Genomic DNA, 14,551 nt, shown 5'->3' with positions numbered 1-14,551 from the left:
TCGCTTCTTTTCATCTCAACTCCGCCAAAGATCAGCCAGTTTCTATTCAGACTCAAAAGCCTACTTGGCCCACCTTTGATCCCTTTATTACTTGTAACACCTAATAAAACCATCTACATTTGGCCATAAACTCATCATGTTATAACAGTAGCGTAATCAATTAACAGTTTGTTAAGTACATGTTAGCCTTCTTACTCTGGTCACTCAGCCATGCATCATTTCACCAGTCATTATGCTATAACATTTCCAGTTCCCATGAGACTGGTTCCCACTTGTTTCTGTAATGAAGGGATAGAATGCATAAAAATACCTTTTTTTAAAAAAAATTAATGTTTTCTTTTTTAAGGCAGTAAATTTCAACTATAAAATAGTATAGTATTTTTGTCTTACTGTCAGTAGAATGTATTGAATCTGATCCTTCTGGTCACAAGTCCAGTACCTTGACCAGTGAACCACTGCAGCTCCCTTGGGGTGGATATCTCACTTATTTCCAAGTTACTATTTCAGGCACAAGGTGTGGTGGTGGGGTATTGTAATAACAGACTCAGAAATCCATGCTAACTGCATGGATTAACATAAGTTGAAATACCAAGTTAGTGTATATATGGTAAGGGTGGGGCTGTAAAGTTATGAATGTTTGTCTTCTCCCCAAGGACTGGGAGAGATTCAGGGGATAATGTCAGTTGTATAAATGACCTATCCTTTTTATGCCAAGAAAGTGATCATATTTTAAAAAAGAAAATCAGTCACACTGCCACCAGATACCAGGACCAAATTTGCGATGATGCTTTATATTGATGAGACTTTGAGTGAATGTGATTTTGAGCATTACATTGTACTATTTACAAGAGTTATATGAGGGAAAAATTCTATCATGTGAAGGAGATGTGTGTCATATGAGGGCAGAAGTCTGTATGTGAGGGCAGAAGTATGTCATATGAGGGCAAAGGTCTGTCATTTGAGGGCAGAAGTCTGTATGCGAGGGCAGAAGTATGTCATATGAGGGTAAAAGTATGTCATATGAGGACAAAAGTCTATTTTGTGATGGCAGAAGTGTCACGTGAGGGCAGAGGTCTGTCATGTAATGGCCATTGTTTATAGGCATAACATTATGCAGAATTCTAATCAAAATTTATTTGTAAAACATTGTTTACAAATTCTTTTCATGCATTGACTTGTTTTATTCATGGAATACTTAAAATTTAGTTCTTTTGATATAGGTTTGTTCCAGAAAGTCCACGATGGCTTTTAAGTCGGGGGAGAATAAAGAAAGCTGTAAAGATACTTACTGCCATGGCTAAATACAACAAGAAACCAATCCCAGATTTCTCAAAACTCAGGCAATTTGCTGAGGTAATCTTCAGTTTTTTCTTTACACATTTACTGTCAGTTCTCACTGGTATGATTTGTGTAGGCCAAATAATACCTCAGTATGATTGCAAGAGCCAGAATGACTCAGACTCAGACTGAATGTTTATTAAGCCATCTTGTCAGTGTTTCTAACAACCATGTATGTGACAGGATTTCGGTGTGATATGTGATAAACAGTTCTACTCATGATGTAACTGACATAATTTTGTGTCCTATATTTTTTGCTTTTGTTTAGTTTGAAAACTCAAGTCTTGAGTGATCTTTGAGAATCAAATAATTTGACTTGGGATGTAGTTGACTTGTGCTTTTCACCACAATCTCACTTCATCCTGCAGTTTTATTGTCACTGTCCTAAAATAAGTTAAATTGCAACTTTTTACACAAATGAAAGTACTCATATAGTTATACAAATATACTAATATAGTTATACAAACGTACTAATATAGTAATACAAATGTACTAATATAGTTATATGAATGTACTAATAAAGTAATACTAATGTACTAATATAGTAATACGAATGTACTAGTATACAGGGCCGTAGAGAGCGATCATGGGCCCAAGGGTAAGAAACACCAGGGCCTCTCCTAGTTCTTGTTCAAACAAATTTTTCTTTAATAAAATTAGAAAGTGTTGTTCAGCCCAGGCCCTAGGGATATATCCCTGTTTGCCCCCACCCCCTTGTTGGCCCTGCTAGTATAGTTATACAATTGTACTAATATAATTATACAAATGTAGTAATATAGTTATAGGCCTTTTGTTTCTGGCTTCATGAAGTCTAAGGAACTAGATGAAATATTTGTCTTTCAGAAACAAACAGAAAATACAGTCTATTGTTGACCTCTGCTTTACACCACTGAATATAATTTTTACTGGTTCATTGGGCTTCATATTGGCTGCAACAAAGGACCATAATTTTATAATGTCCAATGTTGTAATGTTTAGGGTTTGGATCCTGTTATGGAGACTGGGCAAAGTATCAGATTGTCATGGTAACAGTTTGGGTCCTATTAGGGAGATATGGCAGTATATAAAATTGTTATGATTACAGTTTGGATCATGTTTTGGAAATTGGTCAGTATATAAGATTGCTATGGTCACAGTTTGGATCATGTTTTGGAAATTGGTTAGTATATAAAATTGCCATGGTTACAGTTTGGATCCTGTTATGGAGATTAGTCAGTATACAAGATTGCTTTTCAACTTTAATGAGTGTCATTATTGCATTGTTGCCACCGTTAGACATTTGGTTCACTGTAATATATTACCTGTGGTCAGTAAAAGGCCAGCTGAATACCACACTTTACTCTGAAAAAGCTTCCTGTAGATTGATGAAAAGTGACATCTGAAGTTGATGTTCATTATCAGAAATCAGCATTTAATGTCTTAGTTGCAATGATCATTTTCATGTGCAGGATTCTCAATCCTATAGTTTGCCAATGACCCCACAGGCTAAAGAATAGGCCTGACCTGTCCACTTTTACGTTGTAAGAGTGACTAGTAGAGGCAAAAGCTATGATGACTCTGGCTAGCATGCCAGACTCACAACCAGAAAAGTTAAGGTTTGAATCCTACCATTAGATGGCTTTATTTGGCTGCCATGGTGTGTCCTTGGGCAAAGCACATGTCTCCAATTGCCTTGACTCTAAGTAACCATCATGTGTTGCTCTGCAATGAAACACCCAAAAATATAAGCTAGATTGACAAATGATAGTAATTTTGTTTTATTACATTAGAAGAATACACATGAAATAAAGTACTATTTAAAGTGCAGCTATAGCATGTTGTATAACAATGGGTAGAATTTCTGTCAGTGTGTTCTTTTGTTGTATGCTTTGATGTTATGTTGCAAGCTACACTGTCAGTTATAATAATCATGTCATGTAGATTTCCAACTTCTTTCAAATAACTCTTATAATATCATATAAAAATTACAGAAGGAAATGACGACTTGTCTATAAACAGGATTCATCTGTTTCATTTAAATGATTGCAAAAAACCCAAAGATTGTTAGATGTCAGCAGAAGTTTTTTTTTTAGAAATGGTGATACATAATTCCAGTCATTGACTGAAATGTATTGGAAACGTTTGCAGGTAAACCTTCAAAATTGTCATTTGTTGCCTTCTTTCAAGCCTATAATTTAATAGATTTCCTAAACCCATTGATAGGTTGGCATTGTACTTGCATGAATCATCATGAAGCCAGCACAGTTCATTCCATGATATGTCCTCTGGCACCATTTAACATGTTAACATGGCATCATGATCAAGGTTTTAGTCGAAGAAAATTTGGGTTAGTCGAAGAAAATTTGGGTTGAGCTTTCATATTTTTCATTTGCTTATATTTTTAAAACCATTTGATCGATTTTGTTTATTAGTGACATCAGTAGTTATGAATATGAGATAATTCAGTATTTGATATGAACCATTATGCTGAAGTTCAAGGTCACAGTAATAGTGATAGAAACTTTGGGTTTGGGTTCAAAATTTGTTATTTACTTAAAATTTCCTTGGTGGATTTTCGTCATATTCTAGATGAATCAAAGTGAAGTCAAGATAATTCATTCTGTGGTATGCTTGCTCAACCTTTTGACCTTGGTATCAAGGTCACATTTTTCAGCAGTAATTTAATCATGAGCTTAACATGCAGGCCAGAGCTGTCTTGTTAAAATTTCACACATGAATTAATGTCTATTTTAGAAAGAAAAAAAGCTGAGAGAAGGGAGGAGAAAATACAGCTACTGGCATCTGTGCAGGACACCTCTTGCAACTAAAAATACTTTGATTTTGATGTATGGCTGGTATGTATTTTGTTATCACATCATAACAGACCTTTCAATGTAATTTCATTAATAAAATAATGTATGTTATTTGTGCCCAACATCATCAACACATATTTCATCTGTATTTCTGGATTTAGGTTGTTCTCTTGATCATTAACACAGTGTCTTCCATCCTTTGCTGCATCCGTAGTGCTTGGTCAAGACTGTTACCCATGATCATTATTTAGCCATGATATATGGCATCAGCAATTCTGAGCCTAGTCAGTTCTTATGATCATTAACACAGATTCTAGAATTACATATAGCATCAGTAGTTCTTGGTCAAGCCGGTTCCCATGATCATTAAATTAGTGTCTGCCATTACATATGGCATCAGCAGTTCTGGGTCAGGGCTGTTCATCAGATTATTAGCAGATTCTGGCATCACATATATCATCAGTGCCTCTGTCTATGCAGTTCCATTGATCATTAATGCACATTCTGCCATCACATATATCATCAGTACCTCTGTTTCTATGCAGTTCCCTTGATCATTAATGCACATTCTGCCATCACATATATCATCAGTACCTCTCTGTCTATGCAGTTCCATTGATCATTAATGCACATTCTGCCATCACATATATCATCAGTACCTCTGTGTCTATGCAGTTCCCTTGATCATTAATGCACATTCTGCCATCACATATATCATCAGTACCTCTGTGTCTATGCGTCATTAATGCAGATTCTGCCATCACATATATCATCAGTACCTCTGTGTCTATGCAGTTCCCTTGATCATTAATGCACATTCTGCCATCACATATATCATCAGTACCTCTGTGTCTATGCAGTTCCATTGATCATTAATGCAGATTCTGCCATCACATATATCATCAGTACCTCTGTTTCTATGCAGTTCCCTTGATCATTAATGCACATTCTGCCATCACATATATCATCAGTACCTCTGTGTCTATGCAATTCCCTTGATCATTAATGCACATTCTGCCATCACATATATCATCAGTACCTCTGTGTCTATGCAATTCCCTTGATCATTAATGCACATTCTGCCATCACATATATCATCAGTACCTCTGTGTCTATGCTGTTCCCTTGATCATTAATGCAGATTCTGCCATCACATATATCATGAGTAGTTCTGGGTCAAGGTTGTTCCCCAGATTATGAACAGATTCTGCCATCACGTATTGCATCAGTAGTTCTGTGTCATGGCCATTTCTTTGATCATTAAAACAGATTCTGTCATCATGTATGGCATCACTTGTTCTGGGTCTTGGATTTTCCCTTGAAAACATTAGTGCAGTGAGCTGCATAGAATTGGTATGTCTGCATTATTTACCAAATGCTTCCAGTTACCACTTAATTGTTAATTGTTGTTTTCTCTATGCATTGTTTTTTATACTCCACCTCTACAGAGGCTGGAATATGTAGTAATCCTTGTGTCCTTCCATCCATCTGTTACCAAGTTAGTTTCCACATAATAAATCAAGTTGTCCACCATCTACAGTTACCAATTTTTTTGGATGCTTGCATTTCGAGTAAAGAATTACCCTATTGATTTCATGTTCAAAAACTCAAAGTCACTGGGACTGAAAGAAGAAAAGGGTGTCCACACAATAACTCAGATTCTTCACCAGTTACAGTTGCCAGACTTTTTTGATAGATTGCACCTTGGGCAAGGAAGATCACTGTCAGTTTCAGGGTCAAAAGGTTAAATGTCAATGTCACTGGGACTAAATGAGGATATATGGTTTCAACACAATTGTTTTAGTTCTCTGCCATCTACAGTTTCCAGGCTTTGTAGATGGATTGCACTTGTAGTAAGGAAGGACTCTTTTCATTTCGGGGTCAAAGGTTAAACTCACTGTGACTGAGTGGAGAGAAATAGTTTCCACACAATAACTCGAGTTCTCTACCATCTACAGTTACCAGTCGTTGTGGATGGCTTGTACTTGCTGTGGGGAACAAACCATTTGATTTTAGAGCCAAAAGTGCAAAGGTAAGGGTCACTGTCACTAAAAGAATAAAAATGATTTCAGAACAATAACATAATTTCTATATCACATACCTCAACCAGATTTTGAGAACGTCTCGTACTTAGAGTATGGAAGAAGCCTATTGTTTTTAGGGTCTAAAGTTCAATGGTCAAGGTTACTATGACTGAAAGAAGATAAATGGTTTCTGCACCACAACAATTGTTCATCATCACAATCCTGAACCAAAATTTATGAATCGCTTACTCGTAGAATAAGGATGAATCCTCTCTGCTTTGGTGTCTGAAGATTGAGGTCAGTGTTTGAATGTCACTGTTTTGGTGTCTAAAGATTGAGGCCACTGTTTTTGAAGAAAGACATGTTTTCTGCACAATAACATTAGTTCTACTTCACCGACCTAGACCAGACTTTGTGGGTGGCATGCACTTGAGATATGGAAGAAGACTATTTATTTTAGATGAAAAGGTAAATGGGTAAGGTCATTGTGAGTGAGAGAAGAAAAATGGTTTTTGCACACAGATTAAAGATATCAACACAGAGGGCTATTAAACCCTGAGTGGGCATATAATGTGCCATTCACTACCTTTTTTACCTCTTTTCTTCACTTCTCTAATGCTTTATTAAGATAGGGCAATGGAACCTAGTTATTGTCAATGTCTGCCAAGTAACGTCACAACTTTTTCTGAAAGGTCATGGATTTCATGATTGTGAACTCCGCACTATGGTAGTAGGAGACAAACATTCACAGAATTTGCTTCTCTTTTTTGCAGGTTTGTAGCAAGCTGTGTATACTATGGATTAAATTTCAACACTAAGAACCTGACAGGGAACTTTTACCTGAACATATTCATATCAGGACTGGTGGAAATTCCTGCTTTAGTTTTTGTTGTTCTGGTTCATAATCGACTGGGTCGACGACTTACAGTTTCCATGTTGATGTTGATAGCTGGAGTATTTTGCTTCTCCATATTGATTGTGGAACAAGTCACAGGTGAGTACTTGAAATCCTGTTTTTAGCTTACCTAACTCGAGTTCATGTGAGCATATGATTGGCTCAAAGTTTTTTTCCGTGTGTCTTTCAGTATTTACTACACTCATGACATCTCCAAAACTGTCAAGTCAGTTTTTATCAGACTAAGTATGACTGTAGCTTACAACGTTTTTAAAAATCAGACTTGTGTTGTGGGTTTTTTATGGTAGCTGTTGCAGCTATTTGGTTTCCATAGCAACAGTAGTAAAAGTTGTCTACCGCATCTCCGCTTATATCCCGAGATCAGTTTAAATCAAACTTCATGCTTCTTATGACATGTTACACCGAAGTTGTGCTTTGGGAGGTTTCCCAAGAATTTGTGTGACTTCCCTACTTGGCGTTTGAGACATCTTCAGAATTCTTGGGTCATGTCTGATCAGAATTTGTGGAAAATTTAATTGTGGTTGCCTCTATAGTATTGTTTGGACATTCATAGCAACAAGTGGGTGTGGAAAACATTTTTGACATCCAGAAACCACAAATAGCTAATTATGCTCTCTATGAATTTTGCTTATTACATGCTGTTCCAAAGGTTTTTTTTGCCCTTCTTAAAAAGTGTTTGGTTTACATAGGAACACATTTCAACATTAAGATGTGGTAATAGAGATTGTCCATTGTATAAAGAAGGGACCTTAAAGAACAGGGCTATTTCGGAATAACCAATCTCTTTTCTCTTGTTTTATCACCAGTTTGTAGCAGAGTTTTGCATTTCTTATTATGAAACTGTACTATGACTTATGTACATCTATATTGTGTCTCAGATTATTGATTGTAAATGTCAATTTGTAAACAACGTAGAAAATAGCAATTTTTGCCCATGTTTGTGGGTTTGTCTTTAAAAATAATATCCTTTTTTGTACATATTGCTTCTTTGGAAATTTTATGGTCGTCCTGATTTCTGATTGGTTGCTTCTAAAATTTCAGTGAAGGACCTGACCTTGTTTACAACTTAGAATGTTTTTGAAATGAACTTGTGACTCTCATCCAGGTTCTGTGATTGTGCCTTAGTTTCTCATATGAGGGTTCTTTACCATAGAATCGCTCATTCCTATCTTAAACATCTTTTGAGGAATCAGTCTTTGCTTGTGTTCAGATATGGTTTGAGAGGATTTATTTATTTCAGTTATGCATTGGATTTATAAAGTGCTCCATGACTGTCAGATAAATCAGTATTTTGGGATTACTGTGGATTCATTTAAAGACAATCAGGATTATATCATTGTGGTACATCAAGACTTTTTGCATATCATTACATTCCAGGCTATTGGTACATCAACACATTCAAGATTGGAATTCATTTATAACACTATAAATCTATACTATTGAACTTGTGATAACACTGTTAGGATTATTTGGGATTTAATTCACAATACTGTAAATTCTTTTAAAATGTTTACATTGTACTGTAGGAAAAGAAATTATTATTAGATTTTACCAAATTTGTTGGCTTTTGCTCTTTTCTGTTATTTGCTTTAAGACCATAAAGTCATAATGCTTATAGATTGGTGCTTGTCAAATCTTCCAGTACTGCAGATGTATAAAAAGTGGGTGTTTTTTTGTAGTCATCGTCAAAGATGATTGCCTTTTGAGTGTCTGTGTGTAATAAATCCAATTCAAAAGCACCCATAAAATTGTTAAACCAAGATAATAGGTATTCTTAAAATTGACAACGTACCAGTCATATTTTTTTTTATTTCTGCATATTATATATTGAAATATTGCCAGATCGAAATTTGTAAGTACTCATTTGAGACAGAATTGGTTTCTTCCTAAGAACCTGCTAAGAAGCTTCAACTAATGTAAGTTGCCTAATGTTATCTTAATCTTTATCAACCTTTTTAGGTGCATGCCACCTGTTAAATTGTCCTAATTTTTCCCATGCAAATTTGACATAGGTCTTTTCAGTTGTTTTTGTACAATCACTAAACCTCTTTTGATATGCCTCAGGTACCAGTTCATAACTCTTTCAAGATATATTCCATAACCACATCACAATCCACTCTCTTCACCCCAATTGTGAAAATTGGGAATTGAAAAACCGTGTGCGCCATACTGTAGACATAGGTAAGAAACTCTACCCATTACTTTGTCCAGCATTGCCTCTTGAATCCCCAAGAAAATCTGCATTGTTTGTACCTATCAATATAGAAAGTCAGTATAACATGTCTAGAAATGCATTGAATACGGCCATCATAGTAGTCATCTTGAAATCTTGTGACCATTGATTCTCTAAACCAGGAAGTCCTATCAGCATGGGGTTTTCCACCAGATGACTTCTTATAATGCCTTGTTGGTTCTAAATAAAAATGCCAAGTTTACATCCAATATGTCTGCCACAGGTGCTAATTTGAGAAGTTTGATATCACTGAAGAATATTGAAGAGGGTTTCAACACTACAGTTAAAAGAAAGAAATTGTCTTTATTGAATTTCTGGAAATTCATTTCAGCCAGTAAAGCATCAGTCCTGTCAAGGGACTCTTGTTACCTCTGAGATCTAGTGTCGCAGACATGAGACTTGAATCTGGTGGGTCCAGTGCATGAAGCTCAGATGACCACCAGAAACACTTTATATCAGCACAATCTCTTGTTGGGTGTGGGGTCAGTGTTTTTGCTGGGTTCTCCCTTTCTTCTCTTGTAATAGAAAGTCATGTTTTCCTACTATCTATGTATGGTCATCATGTCCTGCATGACATTCTTTTGTGCTGTGTTAGGAGAGTGGTTTATCCTTCGTATATGTAATTCTGTCATTCTTCCTTTGAATGGCGCTCATGTTATTGGTTGGATTTTCATTCATTTCCGTCTCCTTTTACCTGTTCTTCTAATGTTCATGTGATCGAGGATGTTTTGGGGAAAATATAATTACACGATATTACTACTGAACCTTTTCACGCCTCCCTGCAAATGCGAGCATCCATGTTCATGTATCTTTCAGCTTGAACTGATAAACTTCCAGTTGATGGTTAGCCATCTAGCTATGGTAAGGGGAGATAATGGGTAAGAGTATATTCCCTTTGTCTATGCATTGTATATCAATGTGAAAGAAGAAATATTCATCATTCTGGGATCCGAAGGTAGTGGAAGTTATTTCCTAACATTAATATGATCCAGTAAGATTTCTTGGAGAAACATAATTTGCTCACAAAATTTATTTTCAAAATGCAACAAAAATTCATAATTTCAATTGTTCTTTTGTCTGGGTGTTTTTTGGCTGTGGGAGCAGAAATAACCATTTAACAATGCTTTTCTCAAAGTGTTCAGTAACTGTATGCTTTCACTCAGAACATGCAGCAGTTTTCCTAGCCCATTTTATTAATCTTCATTTGTGAGAATGATTAATGGTGATGATGGACACTAAATTTCAACTAATTTTAAAGCACTACAGGAAAACTTATTGTGAGAGACCGCCCCTTCTGCCAACCAAAAGCCGCCTCTCAAGACAGGTGGTCTCCCATAAGAGATGTGTGAAAATGGACTGGTTTCCAGGGTTAATAGTTAGCATTGTTGAAGAAGAAAAAATACCCATACTCACTGTTCATGTATCATATCCATTATTCAAAAATCTTGTTAAATATTGCATGTATTCCTCTCAAAATAACTTTACATAATAAAGATATACATCTGTCAAATAACGTGAATCAAATTTATATTTGAACATCACATGAATATGTACATGTATTAGTACATGTACATGTATATGATTTGTGAAATGAACAGAAGTAATATTTATCATATCCATAAGGTAACTTCACATGGCCATACATTTAGAGTTGTTTCAAATGTAAAAAAAACTGCACAGTTAGCTATGACATATGTATCTTATTCTATGCACTTAATTGCTTTTCTTTAAGAAAATCATTATGCTTCCTTGTTAACATTGGCATATTTCCTCTGTGCTTGTGCACCTTTCTGCCATTCGTTTCTAATGGACTCCTTGTCTTTGATAACATTCTGAACTTGCATTTTACTGACATTTAAGCTGGCTGCTATTTTGTGAGTGGTCTCCCCATTTTCACTTCTTTCAATTACATTAATTCTTTCTTCCAGTCTTAGAATTTTTCTTTTTTTCATTGAAGATTATGCCATTGTTATTAATGTTGACATAATAACGACTAGATCTATTTCAGTTTTGATCAGGTGTTGGGGAAATGTGGAAGAAATATATATTATGTACCAATGAATGAAACCAAAAGGCATAATTAACTCATCAAGAAACAATACATTTATTTTGAGAGGAAATTTAAATCACCAGTGTTAAAGCTCAATAAACAAAGGTTGTGACCATCTGCACCCGGGTAAACACATGGTGGCTTGGTTAAACACTGTAACAAAAGAAATTTATAAAAAAGAATCCAGAAATGATTCTCACTTACTAGTATTAAAGACAAAGAGCTCATTCACCCACCAGGCACTTACGGATTAACTGGAAAGACTCAACCCAACACTGAAGCCCTTTCAAAAGATTTCTCACTGGGACATTAGGACTACCAGCATTGCGTGAGTTTTCACAAAGATAAAGAAAAAATACAAACCTCTATATTGACAGTGTATGTCCATCATTTACTCCCTTTGATGAAAAAATGGTCAATCTTACTGGCTATTTACATGACTTAGGCACTTCAGTGGCAGTTAGTGACATGTACCATGTACTTTAGTCTGGTTTACTGCAGTTTACAAATGACACCATATGCTGAACTTGTAAATTTCACAAAACTGGTTGCTAGCCAAACAAAATTTTATAAACACCTTATTAGAACAATCTTTACTATTTATGCTGTGTTTGTTACAAAGGATTACATGATGGTTAATGGTGTTTATCTCGCTATATGGTTGTTCAACTGTAGTGTTATTTAATGTGCACTTTTTATGCATACTACATGTACTACATGTATCCTGAGCTCTCGTGTTTACAAATGATTAAGTCAAGGTCAGTGGTGTCAATCTTGTTTTTTTTGTGATGCGGTCGTTCATAGCAGTGACATCGCTGGCTGCGTTCAGCAGGTGGTCGCTTATAACAGAGCGTTTATATAATAAAATCGATCCATGCATTATGAATGTGGTTGGAAATGACAGGTGGTCACTCATAGCAGAGGTCGCTAATAACAGGTTTTACTGTATCAGTAAAATGTAATTTTTTGCATTACAGGAAGGTCAGACTCAATGCCCTGGCTGACTGTCACACTGGCCATGATTGGGAAAGCTGGAATCTCAGGGGGATGGGCCGCACTTCAGGTTTTCTCTGCGGAGATATTTCCCACTGTCATCAGGTCAATATTATATTTGTATACTGCAAATCAGTGTTTTTGTAAACGTTTCGCAGATTGAACAAAAAGTTTTAAATAAACGAGCAGTATTCAGACTGAATAGCAAAAACATGGTTTTACTTTATAGTGAAAAAACTTATAGTAGTAACATTTTCCTTTTTTGCATAAAAGATAGTATTTCTTGTGCTTTAATATTATGGAACTTGTAGGCAATTAAAAAACCAATACTGCACTCATTTTACCTCTACTCTTTGTTTTCCTATTGCATTGCCCAATTTGACAGGTGATAGAAGTTAGTCAGTGACTTAACCACTAATTATCTGGACCCTATTTAGGAATTTTCAGACTCTGAGTAAATCACTTAATACTACATGTGATTCCTTTGTGTTTTCCTGTTTTGTGCAGCATCTTGGTTCTTTACATCTTATTGGTTTATATTGCAGGGGCCAGACCATGCAAACCCTAAATCACAATATTTTTAGTGCTGCTAAAGTTTAGTGAATCTTTAATTCCATCATATTACTACCAAGCAGTTTGAACTAATGACCAAAAATACAAGTTTGTGGTAATGATTGTACACGTTCTGCACAAAAGTGATGTGCTCACATTATGTTGGCACAGAAATATGGTCACATTCTAATGCTTGTTGGTTGGTTTGGTTTTTGCAGTGGTACTTGTAACACATTAATGACTATAGCATGCAGAGGAAATGTGCATTTCTAAAGAATATACCAGTGCAGTGCTGACCTACCATGACTCACTCAAACAAGAATACTGTCGAAGGGTAGATAACACATTCCTTTTGACAGTGAAGGATTTTAAATAAAATTACAGACAGAACAATTTTGGCAGTGTTTGATTGAAACAGATTCTCACATCCATCTCTCTACTCATTAGTTTGACATCTTTGGTTTAGTTTATGTTCTGTATATTTAATTTGTATTTTATACTTAACCTTTCCCCAATATTGAGGATATAGTTCCATAGTGTTACTGACTTTTGTCTTGTAAGTTATAAATAAGTTGTATACTGATATTTGAGCTCAAGGTCAAGCCTTGATTATGACCTTTAGCAGGTTCTGAAAGCGAACTTGTTCACAGTTTGGTATAATTTTCCATTAAGATGACTGAGTTTTTCAGAAAATGCTTTTGCGACATGGGTCAAATGGGACTGTATATAAAAGAGTGTTTTGTCTGGAATCATTTACTTTATTCAGTTTTAATTTGAGAGGAATCATTTATTTAAATTATTAATTTCAATTGCTGAGTGCTCATTGACATTCTGGACTTAAACACTACTTTAGGATTATTGTGAATTCATTCAAAGGCATTCTGGATTATATTGTTGGGATAAATCGAGACCATTGGTACATCAGCTCATTCAAGACTTGGGATTCATTCAGAATATTGTGAACTTGTGATAGAACTTTTAATTTTCAATTTCTGTTCACTTTGTATTCAAGGCACATAAATTATTTGTTAAATGTTTACAGAACTTGTTGGTTTTGCTCTGTTACTTAGTTTTAGACCATAGAGCTGTAACAGTATAGAGGCTTCTAATATCTGAAGAGTACAAATTCACACATGTTAATGCCAATATTTTGTGATTGGCAGTAAAAATATTACAAAAACATTATGCAACAACAAAACTACATGCATTTTACATTTGTTTTGTGTTAAATTTTCTTCAGGAATATTGGAGTTGGTTCCTGCTCCTTTTCTGCCAGGGTTGGAGGAATTGTGGCCCCTCAGTTTGTGCTATTGGTAAGTCCTGACTGCGGTGGTATATACTTCATTGACATACATGTAATAAAAATACAATCTCACCAGTATGTGCAGTGTCCTAAGTATCTAGAGTGCCTGCTTCAGATGTGGGAGGTTGCGGGGTTCAAACCCCGGCCAAGTCATACCAGAGTCTTCTAAAAATGGTACTTACAAAACCCTCATTTGGTGCTCAGCAAATAGAGATTAGTTTTAGGGGGAAGGTCAGCCTGGTGTCAGGATAATGTGACTGGGTGGGACATGATGCCACATGTCTGCAGCATGATGCCCCAGTGCTAGGCATCACTATAAACTGCCACACTACATACATTGTAGCTATATG

At 35.7% G+C, this 14,551-nt stretch overlaps 1 protein-coding gene across 2 annotated transcripts in view; it reads left to right on the top strand.

Annotated features, from left to right (window-relative positions):
* Positions 1–14,551, top strand: part of LOC149801961 (organic cation transporter protein-like) — a 74,938-nt gene that overhangs the window by 46,112 nt on the left and 14,275 nt on the right. For both annotated transcript variants that reach the window (XM_089956359.1, XM_089956360.1), the window contains exons 5-9: positions 1,221–1,353; positions 4,072–4,172; positions 6,928–7,148; positions 12,331–12,451; positions 14,139–14,211. In XM_089956359.1, coding sequence (XP_089812485.1) covers positions 1,221–1,353; positions 4,072–4,172; positions 6,928–7,148; positions 12,331–12,451; positions 14,139–14,211 — 649 coding nt within the window. The remainder of the gene's footprint in view (positions 1–1,220; positions 1,354–4,071; positions 4,173–6,927; positions 7,149–12,330; positions 12,452–14,138; positions 14,212–14,551) is intronic.

Source organism: Sinohyriopsis cumingii, chromosome 4 (assembly GCF_028554795.1).
Source record: "Sinohyriopsis cumingii isolate HCF-2022 chromosome 4, ASM2855479v2, whole genome shotgun sequence".
Classification (NCBI taxonomy): Eukaryota; Metazoa; Mollusca; class Bivalvia; order Unionida; family Unionidae; genus Sinohyriopsis; species Sinohyriopsis cumingii.
The sequence above is the reverse complement of the archived record's forward strand: the minus strand, read 5'-3'. Positions and strand labels throughout refer to the sequence as shown.